General features: G+C 43.2%; 1 protein-coding gene across 2 annotated transcripts in view; it reads left to right on the top strand.

Annotated features, from left to right (window-relative positions):
• The first annotated feature begins 1,624 nt into the window (after nt 1–1,624).
• The window catches only part of aebp1 (AE binding protein 1), a 41,540-nt gene continuing 25,098 nt past the window's right edge, over nt 1,625–18,066 (top strand). Inside the window, exons 1-4 of one of the 2 annotated variants that reach the window (XM_062960766.1) lie at nt 1,625–2,089; nt 13,661–14,065; nt 15,418–15,483; nt 17,620–17,691. In XM_062960766.1, the coding sequence (XP_062816836.1) occupies nt 1,867–2,089; nt 13,661–14,065; nt 15,418–15,483; nt 17,620–17,691 (766 nt within the window). In that variant the 5' untranslated portion in view covers nt 1,625–1,866. The remainder of the gene's footprint in view (nt 2,090–13,660; nt 14,066–15,417; nt 15,484–17,619; nt 17,692–18,066) is intronic. The other variant, XM_062960765.1, reaches the window with a different exon arrangement.

Below are 18,066 nucleotides of genomic sequence, written 5' to 3'. Positions count from 1 at the left end.
AGGGCCAGAAAAGCAGATGGAGGAGGCAAAAGAATGGTTTACCCCAAGGCAGCGTTCTTGCACCAACCTTGTTTAATATCTTCACGAACGATCAGCCACAACCTCCACTCACAAAGAGCTTTATATATGCTGATGACCTTGGCCTTACAACACAAGCAAAAGATTTTGAAACAGTTGAAAAGCAACTCACCAATGCCGTGAAAGACCTCTCCAGCTACTACAAAGAGAACCACCTGAAGCCGAACCCTTCCAAGACACAAGTGTGTGCTTTCCAACTACGTAACCGCGAAGCCAACAGGAAACTGAAAGTTACTTGGGAAGGCCAAGAGCTCGAACACTGTTTCCATCCTAAATACCTTGGTGTCACCTTAGACCGAACACTAACATATAGGAAACACTGCATGAACACAAGCACAAAGTAGCTGCACGCAACAACATCCTGCGGAAACTGACTGGCAGCACATGGGGAGCAGACCCACAAGTAATAAGAACATCAGCCCTGGCCTTGTCTTTCTCAACTGCAGAGTATGCCTGTCCTGTTTGGCACAAGTCTGCCCATGCAAAGCAGGTGGACATAGCACTGAATGAAACATGCAGAATAATCACAGGATGCCTTAAACCTACACCTGTTGATAAACTCTACAAGTTAGCTGGCATTGCCCCTCCTGATGTGCGACGGGAAGTTGCTGCTAATGGTGAGAGAAAAAAGGTCGAACATTGTGAAAGCCACCCACTGCATAACTATCACCCTCCTCCCACCAGACTCAAATCAAGGAAGGGCTTCATGAGAACCACCACTCCTCTTGATGTTCCCCCAGCAGCAGCAAGGGTGTCTCTCTGGGCAGCTAAACCTGGCAATTCTAACTGGATGGCCCCCCAAGAGGGTCTTCCTCCAGGGGCAAACCAAGAATGGGCAACTTGGAAGTCCCTGAACAGACTCAGAAGTGGAGTGGGCAGATCAAAAGACAACTTGGCGAGGTGGCACTACCTGGAGGAATCCTCCACCTTGTGTGACTGTGGAGCTGAACAAACAATTCAGCATATGTATGCTTGCCCACAATGCCCTGCCTCATGTACGGAGGAGGAGTTGTTTAAAGCTACAGACAATGCGGTTGCTGTTGCCCGCTTTTGGTCCAAAACTATTTAGTTGCTTGTGATTTCTTCCCCCCACCCCCCCATCATTTTGAAATGTATTTGTTGTACAATGCTTTTGACACGAAATAAATAAACAGACCTCACAACCTCGGAGGATGCCTGCCATAGATGTGGGCGAAACGTCAGGAGAGAATGCTTCTGGAGCAAGCCTGTTATAGAATCATAGAATCATAGAATAGTAGAGTTGGAAGAGACCACATGGGCCATCTAGTCCAACCCCCTGCTAAGAAGCAGGAAATCGCATTCAAAGCACCCCCGACAGATGGCCATCCAGCCTCTGCTTAAAAGCCTCCAAGGAAGGAGCCTCCACCACGGCCCCGGGGAGAGAGTTCCACTGTCGAACAGCTCTCACGGTGAGGAAGTTCTTCCTGATGTTCAGGTGGAATCTCCTTTCCTGTAGTTTGAAGCCATTGTTCCGTGTCCTAGTCTGCAGGGCAGCAGAAAACAAGCTTGCTCCCTCCTCCCTATGACTTCCCCACTGTTCAGCAGTGGAACTCCCTGCCTCTGAGTGCGGTGGAAGCTCCTTCTTTGGAGGCTTTGAAACAGAGGCAACTCCTTCTTCGCGGCTTCAGGCGCCCCCTCCCTCCGGTCCTCGAGGGCGGCGCCTTGGGTAGCGGGGACGACCCCCTTCGAGCCGCTGTCCGAGGAAAGACGTGGAAAGAAAGAACCTTGTCTCCTCCATCCTCTATCGTTTCTCCGGAGGAGGAGGAGATGGGCGCCGCGTGGTCCCCGGGGTTGCTGCTGGGGCTCTTGCTGGGGCTGCTCTGTTGCCTGCTCCAGCCTGGCCCCGCCGAGGCGCAATCGGTGCTGAGCGACCACGAGATCGAGGAGTTCCTGAAGGGCTTCTTGGGAGAAACCGAGGAGGAGGAGGAGACCGGGGAGGAAGGCGAGAAGGCGGCCCCGGTGCCCGTCGAGAGGGACCCCCGGGAAGAGGGTGAGCGCCTCTGCTAGAAAGGCTTTTCCAGGGTCTCTCTTTGAGAAGGATGCTATAGACAGGCATGGGCAAAGCTTGGTCCTTTCTCCAAGTGTTTTGGACTTCAGCTCCCACCATTCCTAACAGCCTCGGGCCCTTTCCTTTAAGCGGCTGGGGGTGAAAAGGAAGGGGCCCGAGGCTGTTAGGAATGGTGGGAGCTGAAGTCCAAAACACTTGGAGAAAGGACCAAACTTTGCCCATGCTTGCTCTATTCAGCAAGCATCCTCCGAGGTTGTGAGGTCTGTTGGAAACTAGGCAAGTGGGATTTATATATCTGTGGAATATTCAGGGTGGGAGAAAGAACTCTTGTCTATGAAGTGTGAATTGGCAACCTTGATTAGCATTGAATGGCCTTGCTGCTTCCAAGCTGCTTCTAGCCTAAGGGAGGGAGCAATCCTTTGTTGGGAGGTGGGACAATTTCAGCCATGAAAATGAACAAAATCTGGCTACCAGTATTATTATTTTAAACTCTAAAATCAGGTCAATGAATAAAGAACAACACTCAGGAAACAGAGGAGTTCCAGACACGAAACAATCAGGGCCAGCTAACACCCCTCAACAAAAGGATTCCGTCAAATTGGACAAATAATTCTACGAATAACAGAAACTCTTTGAACCCAAGATGAGAAGTCAATCTGCACTTTTTTTCTTTTCTTCCTCTTTTTTTTCTCTTTTTTTGTTAACTTTTCTTTAAATGTACAGTAGAGTCTCACTTATACAACATAAACAGGCCGGCAGAACATTGGATAAGCGAATATGTTGGATAATAAGGAGAGATTAAGGAAAAGCCTATTAAACATCACATTAGGTTATGATTTTACAAATTAAGCGCCAAAACATCATGTTATACAACACATTTGACAGAAAAAGTAGTTCAATACGCAGTAATGCTATGTTGTAATTACTATATTTACGAATTTAACACCAAAATATCATGATATATTGAAAATATTGACTACAAAAATAGCTTGGATTATCCAGAAGCTTGGATAAGCAAGGCTTGGATAAGTGAGACTCTACTGTACCTGCTTTTCCAGAGACTAGAGCAGGGGTCCCCAAACTTTTAAAAGAGGAGACCAGTTCACGATCCTTTGGACCGTTGGAGGGCCTATAGACTATAGTTGGCCACCGAGCAATAATAATAATAACAACAACAACAACAACAACAACAACAACAACAAAAAAGAGGATTGGAAGAGACCCTTTGGGCCATTGAGTGCAACCCCCTTTTGCCTTTGTGCACCAAAAGCACAAGCAAAGCACCCCTGACAGATGGCCACCCAGCCTCAATGATAATAATGATAATGATAATAATAATAATAATAATAATAATAATAATAAAAGGCCACCCGACTGGGATCTGCGCACATCATCCGAAAATACATCACAGTCCTAGACACTTGGGAAGTGTTCGACTTGTGATTTTATGAAACGAAATCCAGCATATCTATCTTGTTTGCTGTGTCATACAATAAATAATAATAATAATAATAATAATAATAATAAAAAGAGAGTTGGAAGAGACTCCTTGGGCCATTTAGTCCAATCCCCTTCTGCCTTTGTGCACCAAACGCACAAGCAAAGCACCCCTGACAGATGGCCACCCAGCCTCAATGTTAATAAATAATAATAATAATAATAATAATAATAATAATAATAATAATAATAATAATAATGGTTGTAAGAGAAGAAGAGACCCCTTGGGTCATTTAGCCCAACCCCCTTCTGCCCTTGTGCCGTGGGGGCTGGATAAATGGCTTCGATGGGCCGCATCTGGCCCCTGGGCCTTAGTGTGGGGACCCCTGGACTAGAGCATGTTCCATTAGATTCAAATGACAAGAAAAGCTATTCAAATTGGAACCAGCCCATTTGTCTTCATAGGGCAGTGATGGCCTACCTATGACACGCGTGTCAGCACTGACACGCCTAGCCATTTTTGCTGACACGCTGCTGCATGCAGATTGATTGGATGATTAATGTCTTTTGTGGCCAAATTTGGCGTGATTTGGTCCAGTGGTTTTGTTGTTTACTCCATGGGAATTAGGCACATTACATACATACATACATATATATATATATATATATATATATATATATATATATATATATACATACACACACACACACACACATACATACACACACACACACACACACACATACACACACATACATACACACACAGTAGAGTCTCACTTATGCAACACTTGCTTATCCAACGTTCTGGATTTTCCAACGCATTTTTGTAGTCAATGTTTTCAATATATCGTGATATTTTGGTGCTAAATTCATAAATACAGTAATTACTATATAGCATTACTGCATATTGAACTACTTTTTCTGTCAAATTTGTTGTATAACATAATGTTTTGGTGCTTAATTTGTAAAATCATAACCTAATTTGATGTTTAATAGGCTTTTCCTTAATCTCTCCTTATTATCCAACATATTCGCTTATCCAACGTTCTGCTGGCCCATTTACGTTGGATAAGCAAGACTCTACTGTAGTTTAAATAACAAAAATATATAATTGTAATATATAACTGTATTTAATAAATCAAAATTTTTTTACTACCATTATTTCCATGTACAACAATCTATGGTACCTCTTGCAGTTTCTATGCTGTTTTCTCTCTATTGTAGTTTCAATGTAGTCATGAATAATGAATAATATAATAATAATATAATAGTAATAATATAATAATATACTACAATAATAATAGAATAATAATAGAATGATTATATATATAAATGTGCATAATTCCCATGGAGTAAACAACAAAACCACTGGACCAAATCACACCAAATTTGGCCACAAAAGACATTAGTCATCCAATCAATCTGCATGCAGCAGCGTGTCAGCAAAAATGGCTAGGCGTGTCAGTGCTGACACGCGTGTCATAGGTTGGCCTTCACTGGACTAGAGCATGTTCCATTAGATTCAAATGACAAGAAAAGCAATTCAAATTAGAACCAGCCCATTTGTCTTCATAGGGTGCCATAAGTCAAAATCGATGTCACAACAAATATCTATAACAACAAATGATTTCACAGATGTGATATGACTATCTGAATGCAAGCATCCCTCTGGGCTGCTTTAAGAGCATGCTCGTCCCTAAATCTTTTCTCTTCTACCATTCATATTTCTCCACTCCATCTTTCAAAAATGGTTTGGCTGTACCAAAAATTCCATGCTTTGTGGCTTGGCCACGGCAAGAACACTTTAGAGAACTGTGTCTCGTTGTTGTCTCTTGATAGCTCTTGGATTTATGATCCCCGTGGGGATGGGATAGATGTATGTGTGTGTGTAACAAGCAGAAAGGAGAGGCCCTTGAATGTTTCTGTGACAGCATTCAAATGTTGTATTCAGACAAATGCCCCAAAAGCCAGAGTTTTGCTAGGTTTGAAGCTCAACATCTTTCATATGAAAGTGGGACTTTTTTTTATAGTTGCAAGCCTGTATTTATTGGAAAGAGTTGCATTGGGCCTTGCAGAGCTTCCTTATGAGTTGATATGTCTAGAATTGCATTGATTTAGTTCAGGTGAAAAAGGTGCACCATGAAAGGAAAACAACAATGACTGTATGAAAGTTTGACTTGGCTGTATTGCCTCTTAAACAGGAAAGTTCTGGAAACAGCATGGACAGACTGCTTTGCATGGAAGACTTCCACATTTGCACCATAATCTTGTATGAATGTCTGAGTCTGCCTGATAATCTTAACAACCAGGAGGCCTGGCTTATAAGCAATCAAACAAAGCACACACCTGGGTCGGGTTGCTGTGAGTTTTCTGGGCTGTATGGCCATGTTCCAGAAGCATTCTCTCCTGACCTTTCACCCACATTTATGGCAGGCATCCTCAGAGGTTTTGAGGTTTGTTGGAAACTAGGCAAGTGGGGTTTATATGTCTGTAGAATGTCCAGGGTGGGAGAAAGAACTCTTTATCTTTTTGAGGCAAGTGTGAATGTTGCAATTGATCACCTTGATTAGCATTGAATGGTCTTGCAGCTTCAAAGCTTGGCTGTTTCCTGTTAGACCTCTAGTTAGTATTGGATTGCAGTTCCTACTGCGCCTCATCATTGTGTTTGTCTGAGGGATGGAGAGTTACACTTTGGCCTTTTGCGGAAACCAGTGGGTTTTGGTTAGGAAAGTTTTTAGCAAAGCTTCCTACAGTACTATTTATGTTTTTAACTCTGTTTATGTTCTGTTTTTTGGGCTTGGCCCCATGTTCGCCACCGCGAGTCCCTTCGGGGAGATGGTGGTGGGATAGAAAAATAAAATTATTATTATTGTATGACACAGCAAACAAGATAGATATGCTGGATTTCGTATCACAAAATCACAAGTTGAACACTTCCCAAGTGTCTAGGACTCTGTGATGTATTTTCAGATGATGCACGCAGATCCCTTTTGCAGTTGGCAGATCGCAATTTTGTCAAGGTCTATTGTTTCCAAATGCTGGCTGAGATTTTTTGGCATGGCACCCAATGTGCCGATCACCACCGGGACCACCTGCACTGGTTTCTGCCAGAGTCTTTGAAGTTCAATCTTGAGGTCCTGATAGCGGCTGAGTTTTTCCTGTTGTTAAATTATTATTATTATTATTATTATTATTATTATTATTATTATTATTATTATTATTATTATTATTATTATTTCCCCCCTCTTATATTCTCAGTTCATATCAGTTGCTCAAACTGAGTTCAAAATGCAACACTAATTTACTCTCAATTCCAACATAAGAAAGGGGTTAGAAATGGGGTGACATGCCAGTGGATGGAATAATATCTCTCTGTGTCTCCTCGGTGAACCCTCCATGGACTTCTGTACCCAAATGTCACCTCTCCTGCTGCTTTTAGTGAGTTAAGATTTACCTGCCCAGTTCATCAGCCTCTACAGGTGAAATGTAGTTTGATGATGCAATTTTCACCTCATGTTACAAAGTGTTTCAGAGGCAGGAGGAAGGCTGGATCTACACTGCCATTTGATCCTAGATTATCTGCTTTGAACTGGATTATCAGTCACTGTCATATAATTCAGTTCAAAGCAGATACTCTGGGATCACAAATTGGATTATATGGCAGTATAAATGGGGCTGAAGTGAGAACATCTAAGAATCATAGAAACATAGACTTGAAAGAGATCTCTTAGGCCATCCACTCCAACCCCCTGCCAAGAAGCAGGAAAATCATGTTCAAAACACCCCTGACAGATGGCCATCCAGCCTCTGCTTAAAAGCCTCCAAAGAAGGAGCCTCCACTACATTTCGGGGAAGAGAGTTCCACTGCTGAACAGCTCTCCCAGTTCGAAAGTTCTTCCTAATATTTAGGTGGAATCTTCTTTCCTGTAGTTTGAAGCCATTGTTCCGCATCCTAGTCTGCAGGGCAGCAGAAAACAAGCTTGCTCCTTCTTCACTATGACTTCCCCTCACCTTTTGATACATGGCTCTCATCATGTCTCCTCTCAGCCTTCTCTTCTGCAGGCGAAACATGCCCAGCTCTTTAAGCTGCTCCTCATAGGGCTTGTTATCCAGACCTTTGATCATTTGGACACATTCTAGCTTGTGAACATTTCCCTTAAATTGCAGTGCCCAGAATTGGACACAGTGAGATTCCAGGTGTGGTCTGACCAAGGCAGAATAGAGGGAGAGCATGACTTCCCTGCATCTAAACACTAGACTCCTATTGATGCAGGCCAAAATCCCATTGGGTTTTAAAGCTGCTGCATGACATTGTTAGCTCACGTTTAACTAAGAAATCTGATGCAAAAAAAGAGATAAAAAAACTCAAGATTCATAAAACAAAAGCATGTGACTTCTCAAATTAGCTCCAATGTGTTTTCACTAGAAATATTTACATAATCTCCTTCAGGAGGGAGGGAAGCTATGCAAATATTTTAATACTGCCAGACTCTCTTTTACATCAGAACAAAATGTCTCAAGGCTGACCTGAAGGAAAAGGGAGGCCTGGTATATTGCTTTACAACTGTGGGAATAGTTCCTGGTGACTTGGAAAGGAGGCTATTGCTCCTTCTTCCTGGAAGGTCATTGCTCCTTCTTTCCAGCAATGAACAAGAAATACAGAGGACGGATGTGTGGGAAGAGAGAGACATTATCGAGAAGTTCTGCATGTCCTACTGGTCTGCTACTCTGACAGTGATGAGAGAGAGGGCAAACAAATCATCTTCCTGGACCAAACTTTGTAGTTTGTTGTCCATGGGCCCATGCACCACAAATCAGAATTGTGGTGTCCTCACTCCCACAGACCATGGAAAGACTCATAACCTTGGAATGAGGCTGCGGCTGTCTGTGGGGCTGTGTGATGACATGATGCTTACTCAGTAGTCTTCTCTTACAGATGAGGCCTTTGACTCACAAAGCAAGCCTTCTACCCGTGCCCTAAACTCCCGAGCTCCATGTGGGAGGGAACGAAGGCCAGAAAGACTTCCATTTTTTCAGAGCATGAGGACTGTAGTTCCCAGAATTTTCAAGCCAGTATGGCTATTGGTCAGTGCTGGAGGTAGCACTATAATAATAATAATAATAATAATAATAATAATAATAATAATAATAATAATAATAGACTGGACACTGGTGGAACTGGACAATTTGAACAGAAAAACAAAAAAACTCATGATCATTCATCATTCACTGCACCCCCGCAGTGATGTTGACCAGCTATATCTGCCTAGAAGATCAGGGGGCAGAGGACTCTTACAAGTAAAACAAGCAGTCAAAGAGGAAGAACATGCCCTGGCAGAATATGTAAAGCAAAGTGAAGAACCTGCTTTGATTGAAGTCAAAAATCAGAAACTCCTCAAAGCACAGCAGACAAAAAAACCAGTACAAGAAAACCGCACTAAAAACTAGAGCTGACAGCTGGCACAACAAAAGATTGCATGGAAAGTTCCTTGACAAAATTGAAGGAAAAGCTGATAAGGAGAAGACCTGGCTCTGGCTCACGAATGGGACCCTGAAGAAGGAGACAGAAGGCCTGATCCTTGTAGCCCAGGAGCAAGCCATCAGAACAAATGCAATTGAGACCAAGATCGAAAAATCAACTGATGACCCAAAATGCAGACTGTGCAAGGAAACCGACGAAACCATTGATCATATCCTCAGCTGCTGTAAGAAAATCGCACAGACAGACTACAAACAGAGGCACAACTATGTGGCCCAAATGATTCATTGGAACTTATGCCTCAAGTACCACCTCCCAGCAGTAAAGAACTAGTGGGATCACAAACCTGCAAAAGTATTGGAAAATGAGCATGCAAAAATACTGTGGGACTTCCGAATCCAGACTGACAAAGTTCTGGAACACCACACACCAGACCACACAGTTGTGGAAAAGAAAAAGGGTTGGATCATTGATGTTGCCATCCCAGGTGACAGTCGCATTGACGAAAAACAACAGGAAAAACTCAGGACCTCAAGATTGAACTTCAAAGACCCTGGCAGAAACCACTGCAGGTGGTCGCGGTGGTGATGGGCAGATTGGGTGCCATGCCAAAAGATCTCAGCCGGCATTTGGAAACAATAGACATTGACAAAATTACGATCTGTCAACTGCAAAAGGCCATCCTACTTGGATCTGCACGCATCATCCGAAAATACATCACACAGTCCTAGACACTTGGGAAGTGTTCGACTTGTGATTTTGTGATACGAAATCCAGCATATCTATCTTGTTTGCTGTGTCATAATAAAATAATAATAATAATAATAATAATAATAATAATAATATTTTTCCTTGTTTACTTAATCCTCCACTGCCACCAGATTCAATTACAAGCTAACGGTACTACTCACTGGAAATATGTGCCCCCTCTCTACTTGTTGCTTCTGTTACAGAATCAAAGACTTCTGAGACACATTCATGTTGTCTGTATTATACATATAGCACATAAAATGAACAGTACTATATACATGTTTAGTATTTTCATTACTAGTTGAAGTGTTTTTACTTAAATGAATGCTTAAATGTTTTTACTTAAATGATCGAACTGCAAAAACTTTGGCACAAGCCAGTCAAGTGGTGATTGGCACACTGGGTACAGTGTCTAAAGGCCTTGGCCTGCACTTAAACACAATCGGCACTGACAAAATTACCATCTGCCAGCTGCAGAAGGCCACCTTACTGGGATCTGCTCGCATTATTCGCCGATACATCACATAGTCCTTACTTACTTAGGCGATCCCTCGTAGTTCGAGGATGATTGTCTTCCATCTTGGGGATGGATCCGTAGATGGCTGAAGAGACCTATTCTTGATCTGCATGTTCTCCTGCAGTGAGGACATTGGTTTCCAGGTGGAAGGCGGTCCCGGTCAGGGTTGGCTTGATGGGCCTTCCTCTTGGCATGTTTCTCCCTTAAGCCCTCCATTCGTGCCTCTTCGAACTCCACAGCACTGCTGGTCACAGCTGACCTCCAATTAGAGCGCTCAAGGGCCAGGGCTTCCCAGTTCTCAGTGTCTATGCCACAGTTTTTAAGGTTGGCTTTGAGCCCATCTTTAAATCTCTTTTCCTGCCCACCAACATTCTGTTTCCCATTCTTGAGTTCGGAGTAGAGAAACTGCTTTGGGAGACGGTGATCGGGCATTCGGACAATGTGGCCAGTCCAGCTTCAATGCTGGTGGTCTTTGTTCTTCCAGCACGCTGACATTTGTCCGCCTGTCTTCCTAGACACTTGGGAAGTGTCCAACATGTGCTCCAATTCAACAGCCAGAAGAGTGTCTGCTGTGGACTCATCTTGTTGTGTTTCTAATAATAATAATAATAATAATAATAATAATAATAATAATAATAATAATAATAATAATAATATATTTCAAATCTCAGGGAATCCTCTTTAAAAAAAAGAAATGCAAATTATAGCCATAGGACTGCACCGAGCTAATACTTGGTTTATCATGATTTTATCATTATTCATAATATCATAAAAAAGTAAAGGTTTTGCCTTGACGTTAAGTCTCATCGAGTCTGACTCAGAGGGGTGGTGATCATCTCCATTTCTAAGCCAAAGAGCCGGCATTGGCCTAGGTCATTTGGCTGGCACGACTGCATGGAGCTCCATTACCTTCCCCCCAAAGGAGTATCTATTGATCTACTCACATTTGCATGTTTTTGAACTGCTAGGTTGGCAGAAGCTGGGGCTAACAGCGGGAGCTCACTCCATCCTGCGGATTCAAACTGCCGACCTTCTAGTCAGCAAGTTCTGCATCTCAACGGTTTAATCTGCTGCACCACCGCTGCCCCATATATAATAATATCATAGATATGAATTATTATTATCTGACTTATCAGTTTGGTTTGTCTGTGCCTGCAAGTTTGTCTTCTGTTTTGATGTTTGTGCTTCGACGTAGGTTTGTAGTTTGTTGTAGAATGTAGCTGTGTAATTTTGGCATTATGTATCATAAAATCTTGCTTCTTTGTATTCTTACTACCTTTCTGTTATGTTCCCCTTTATTTTGGGAATAAAGAATGACTTATTACATTGTTGCCATTTAAAAAATATATTTTGGAGTGTCCCGAATTCAGTATTTGTATCAATTTAGTTAGTTTTGATTAGGCACAGAGGCTGATGTTCCAGTGCAGTATCTTTTAGTGTTTTTGAATGGTTTCCATGTTACCCCATTTAGCTTTTGAAAGTCTATTAGGATACTTTAACACTTTTCTTACTGTTTACACTTTACAAAATAAAATAATCAAAGCAAGTTGCGAAGAAAATGGTACACGATGGAGCAAAGCTGAGATTATTTTTGGATCCAGAATGCCAAAGTCCTACAAAATCAGTGTGTGTGTGTATTGCAGGTTGGTGTTATCTTTTAGCTTCGTGTGTTATTTGTAACTTACATTCCAGTCTTAAGTAAACTAAAAGCAATGAGACTTCACAGTAACTGAGATACTGAGCTGTCAGCGACTTGCTACATAGTTGGGCCATAGTCCAGAAACTCATCTTTGCCTTGAGCAAGTTCCTATCTTACAAGCTAGTTTTTTTCTCAGTGGAAAAATAGTGACTCATATGATTGTTATGAAGAAAATCATTGATACAGACTGATCTGTGCATACTTACTTAAAAGATTCGGCTGCATTCAGAACCACTTGTTATTGTATGAATCTTCATTAGATTGCAGCCTTAGCCTTGCTTCATGTAGCACAGGAACAGTAAAATCATATACTGTATTTTATTGAATCGAAGGTGCACTTTTTCCCATTTAAAGGGGCTTCAAAAATGGGCTTTGCCTTAGATTCAATGGTATCTTAGATTTTCTATTTACCTGTCTTACCTCCAAGAGAAGATGAAAAGGAGCTGTGCACTTTACATTCAGTGATGCCTTAGATTTAGTGAAATATGGTATATGTATGCTCAGAAGTAATTCCCATTGAGTGTGGGGAATTGCTTCTGAGAAAGTGGTATGGAATTATACAGTATTAGCTGTGCCCTGTCACGCGTTGCTGTGGCCAATTGGAATTGCAGTGAATAGTCTCGCTGCTTCAAAGCCTGGTTGTTTTCTACATGGGGTATGTTTGCTAGGCCAGGTTGAATGAGATGGAGTAGCCTCGTTGTTTCCAAAGTCTGGCTTTGAAGCTGCAAGGCTGTTCAGTGTTAATCAAGGTGGGCCACAAAGGGGTTGATATATGTGTGGAATAACATGCAGTGTAGTATAAAGAACTGTTGTCTGGTTGAGGCAGGTGTTGCCATGGATCTCCTTGATTAGCATTGAATAGGCATGCAGCTTCAAGGTCTGCCTGGTTAGTACCTGGAAGAATCCTTTACTGGGACGTGTTAGCTGGGTGTGATTATTTAAGTTGTTTAGCATTGAATAGTCTTGTAGCTTCCAAGCCTGGCTGCTTCCTGCGTGAGGGAATCCTTTGTTGGGAGGTGTTAGCTGGGCCTGGTTGTTTCCTGTGTGCAATTCCCCTGTGTTCTGAGTGTTGTTGTTTATTTAGTGTCCTGATTGTAGAGATTGTGTATTGTTATTAGAGCACAGTAATTATTATACATTATACTGATAATGTTATATGATTTGCCTAGAACAGGATTATATGAGGCCCCTTCTACACAATTGTTTAAAATTCACACTGAAGTGGTGTTTTTGTGTGTGTGTGTGTGTGTGTGTATGTTTTGTTTTTGTTTTTGTTTTGCTGTGGCCTAGGAGGCAGCCTGGCTTTGAAGCTGCAAGGCTGTTTAGTGTCAATCAAGGTGGGTCACAAAGGGGTGCATTCCAGTTTTTTGGGGGGGGGGGTTGGCCCCATGGAGGTTAGGGATGTGTAGTTTGTTTGTAAGAACGTAGAGATGTGGATGAGGGGTTGTGTTGTCAATTTTCTAGGTTGGGGGGGGGGGGCTTTAGTTTTGTTGTTTTGCCTGGTGGAGCAATGCCATTCTCCTTTTATTTATAGATAGATAGATAGATAGATAGATAGATAGATAGATAGATAGATAGATAGATAATGAAACCACTTGACTTATGCTTCTGGTATTTGGTTGAACAGTGACAACTGATGAAACATAAGTATTTCCTTCCCTTCTCCAGCAGGCCCACAAGAGAAAGCGAAGGAGAAGTCGAATACAGGGGGGGAAAAGAAGCCACCCAAGCCCACCAAGAAACCTAAAGTAAGACCTCCAAAAGCCCCCAAGAAAGAAAAAGGCCCAAAGCCCACCAAAAAGCCCAAGGAGAAACGCCCAAAGGCAACCAAGAAACCAAAGGAGAAACCTCCCAAGGCTACAAAAAAGCCATCTGGAGGAAAGAAAACGGAGAGGCCCCCTCCACCCATCCAGCCCTATGCGGAAGAAGAGCGGTACTACTTTCCAGAAACGCCACTAATCCCACCCCCAGCCAGAGAGGAAGATCATTATGGGATGCCCGATTCCACAAGGTTCCATGATCCCTATGGGAGGGAAGATGAGCACTCGCGAGTGAATGAAGAAGGAGGGGAGTGTAAGTGTCTTTCTGTCTCTTCCAGTAGTCTTATCTCAATGTGTACACATATGAGGTCCACACAGAGAGTCTTTCTCATTTATCCATTCCTCACAATTTTAACCTTTGATCAAAGTACAGCTTTGACACCCTCCCCTTCTGACCCGTCCTAACCATTTTTGCATCCTCACTGCAGCATTTTATTTTGCAACAGAACTTGTCAGAATGAATTAGCCCAGGGTAAGTCCCAAGAGAACTTGTAGAGTCAACTCGAGGTACAAAAGAACAGTGGCCATTTGCCTGTCCTCAGCTTGGCATTCACTCCCAGTGTTGCAAACCTCCAGCTAAGCGAAACAGAACCTCAAATTCCAACCAAGAGCTATAAGGAGACATTGTCAGTCCCATTTTTCTCATAAGGCACACTAGTTTGCAAACTTGCATAAAGTTCCACACACTATGTCAGTATTCGTCATTATTTGTTTGGTAAATAACCACTTTTTTAGTCTATTGTTATAATCTTAAACACATTTTGGTCTTATATGGCCTCATCTACACTTCCATAAAATGCAGTTTGAAATATGGACAATGTAGATTCATATAATGCAGTTTGATACACTTAGAATAATAGAGTTGGAAGAGACCTCATGGGTCATCCAGTCCAACCCCCTGCCAAGAAACAGAAAAATAGCATTCAAAGCACCCCCGACAGATGGCCACCTTAAACTTCATTATACAAATCTACACAGCATTATATTGCAGTGTAAATGGGGCCATAGTTGCACAAGTGTTTTGTATATATGGGTTAGTTCTGAACTGCCTTTTATGGTCGGTGGGCTCATAAAATGCTGTTTAACTCAATTGAACTGCATTATATGAATCTACACTGACCATATAGGTAAAGGTAAAGGTTCCCCCTGATGTTAAGTCCAGTCATGTCCGACTCTGGGGGTTGGTGCTCATCTCCATTTCTAAGCCGAAGAGCCGGCGTTGTCCGTAGACACCTCCAAGGTCATGTGGCCGGCATGACTGCATGGAGTGCCGTTACCTTCCTGCCAGAGCGGTACGTATTGATCTACTCACATTTGCATGTTTTCGAACTGCTAGGTTGGCAGGAGCTGGAGCTAACAGCGGGCGCTCAAGCCGCTCCCGGGATTTGAACCTGGGACCTTTCGGTCTGCAAGTTCAGCAGCTCAGTGCTTTAACGCACTTCGCCACTGGGACTCCTTACACTGACCGTATAATGCAGTTAAAATCACCTCTTTCACAAGTGTTCAGTCAGTTGTCGGCTTTCCCTGTCTCATTTCCTTTATTTGCTCCAGGCACTGGATCTTTGTTGAGTCACCAGCTCTGACTCCAGTTATTTCATTCTGCAGCTCTGTTCCCGGAGGAGCCAACAGAACCACGATGGGATGAGGAACAAGATCCAAACAGGCATCATAGTAAGCAAAATCAGGAAGGGCAACATGGGAGTAGCCTTTGCCTCTTCCTGGGTGGTTATGGGAGTTGTCAATCGCAGGGAAGGGGAGAATAAAAGTCAGAAAAAGCGAGCAACAATGAGCAACATTTACAGTTAGTTGATCATGGCAAAACATGTACTGACAAAGGAACATGAAAGAAGGCAACAGTGTGGGGATAAACTCCAAAGTCATAGAATCATAGAATCATAGAATAGTAGAGTTGGAAGAGACCACATGGGCCATCTAGTCCAACCCCCTGCTAAGAAGCAGGAAATCGCATTCAAAGCACCCCCGACAGATGGCCATCCAGCCTCTGCTTAAAAGCCTCCAAGGAAGGAGCCTCCACCACGGCCCCGGGGAGAGAGTTCCACTGTCGAACAGCTCTCACTGTGAGGAAGTTCTTCCTGATGTTCAGGTGGAATCTCCTTTCCTGTAGTTTGAAGCCATTGTTCCGTGTCCTAGTCTGCAGGGCAGCAGAAAACAAGCTTGCTCCCTCCTCCCTATGACTTCCCTTCACGTATTTGTACATGGCTATCATGTCTCCTCTCAGCCTTCTCTTCTGCAGGCTAAACATGCCCAGCTCTTTAAGCCGCTCCTCATAGGGCTTGTTCTCCAGACCCTTAATCATTTTAGTCGCCCTCCTCTGGACGCTTTCCAGCTTGTCAACATCTCCCTTCAACTGTGGTGCCCAAAATTGGACACAGTATTCCAGGTGTGGTCTGACCAAAGCAGAATAGAGGGGGAGCATAACTTCCCTGGATCTAGACGCTATTCCCCTATTGATGCAGGCCAGAATCCCATTGGCTTTTTTAGCAGCCGCATCACATTGTTGGCTCATGTTTAACTTGTTGTCCACGAGGACTCCAAGGTCTTTTTCGCACACACTGCTGTCAAGCCAGGCGTCCCCCATTCTGTATCTTTGATTTCCATTTTTTCTGCCGAAGTGAAGTATCTTGCATTTGTCCCTGTTGAACTTCATTTTGTTAGTTTTGGCCCATCTCTCTAGTCTGTCAAGATCATTTTGAATTCTGCTCCTGTCTTCTGGAGTGTTAGCTATCCCTCCCAGTTTTGTGTCGTCTGCAAACTTGATGATCGTGCCTTCTAACCCTTCGTCTAAGTCGTTAATAAAGATGTTGAACAGAACCGGGCCCAGGACGGAGCCCTGCGGCACTCCACTTGTCACTTCTTTCCATGATGAGCACCCTTTGGGTTCGTTCGCTTAGCCAATTACAGATCCACCTAACCGTAGTTTTGTCTAGCCCACATTTTACTAGTTTGTTTGCCAGAAGGTCGTGGGGGACTTTGTCGAAGGCCTTACTCAAAGTGCAGGTTCTCATCATAGCTGTGCTTCCAGGAGGAGTCCAAAAATGCAGGGAAGTGTGGCAAGAGACCGTTTTTACTAGCCATTTATTCTGAGCAGGTCTTTTATAATGCTAATGAGTCCTAATTGCCCTTTCTAGAATGCATCATCACCAAGTAGTTCACTCTGTGATGGGAGAAAAGCTCTCTCACACACATACTACTGTCAGGACTGTAGCTATCCTCTGAAGGAACATGGAAGGCTATAGGGCAGTGGTTCTCAACCTGTGGGTCCCCAGGTGTTTTGGCTTACAACTCCCAGAAATCTCAGCTAGTTTGCCAGCTGTTAGGATTTCTGGGAGTTGAAGGCCAAAACATCTGGAGACCCAAAGTTTGTGAACCACTGCTATAGGGTGACAGGTAATATCATCAGGAGCCAAGAACTTCTTCTACCACAACATTGTAACCATGATTCTGACCAGGAGGATATTTTAATGCCGGTATGAAATATGTGTGGGTTAGAGCAGTGCCACTCAAAAGCAGAGCTCTGTGGAGCAGTGCCAGTTTGCGTGCCATTGCTTTCCAATCTATGGCAAGTTCTTAAGGGGGAAAAGAAACAGTTGTAGCCAATGGTCACACATCTGGAGCTGTTCCCTGGCACACTGGGAGAAAAACCCTGCCAATCCACGACATCAGATAGTTTCAGAAGCATTGGGTTAGAAAATGCTGTGCACATATGTTCCGAGGTAGAAGTGTTTTTTCCATGCACAAAGCGGTGGAGGTTAATGTTTTTCTCTACACATTTTTATTTTATTTCAGCCGACTTTTATGAACCTCCAACGGAGCCACAGGAGCCGGGAAGAGAGAATAGGAACCGCGAAAGCCAGCCAGGTGAGCACAGATGCTTAAGTCCAGGGTTGGCAGTTTGCCCAGACTTATGGCTGTTTCTGAAATCGCAGATCAGTCTAGACTAGTAAGTGAAAGAATATGGAAACCTCTTTTCCCCACATACATGCTGAAAAAAAATGCTCAGGATATCTGATCTATAAAGCACACATGGACAGGCATGCATACGTATAGTCTTCTGGCTTCTGCAGCGTGATCACTCCTTACTATCTTAGCCAACGCTCCAATCCTTTCTGCAGTCGATATTATTCTGCTCCTAATATTGACAAGACCATTAAGTATAGATTTTTCCTTTTGGAGAAGGATGTGTCCACTGCTCCTTAACATCTGGGACGAGGGAAAGAAAGAATGTGCTATAAA

The sequence above is a fragment of the Anolis carolinensis genome, unplaced genomic scaffold (assembly GCF_035594765.1).
Source record: "Anolis carolinensis isolate JA03-04 unplaced genomic scaffold, rAnoCar3.1.pri scaffold_8, whole genome shotgun sequence".
NCBI classification, from domain to species: Eukaryota; Metazoa; Chordata; class Lepidosauria; order Squamata; family Dactyloidae; genus Anolis; species Anolis carolinensis.
The sequence above is the reverse complement of the archived record's forward strand: the minus strand, read 5'-3'. Positions and strand labels throughout refer to the sequence as shown.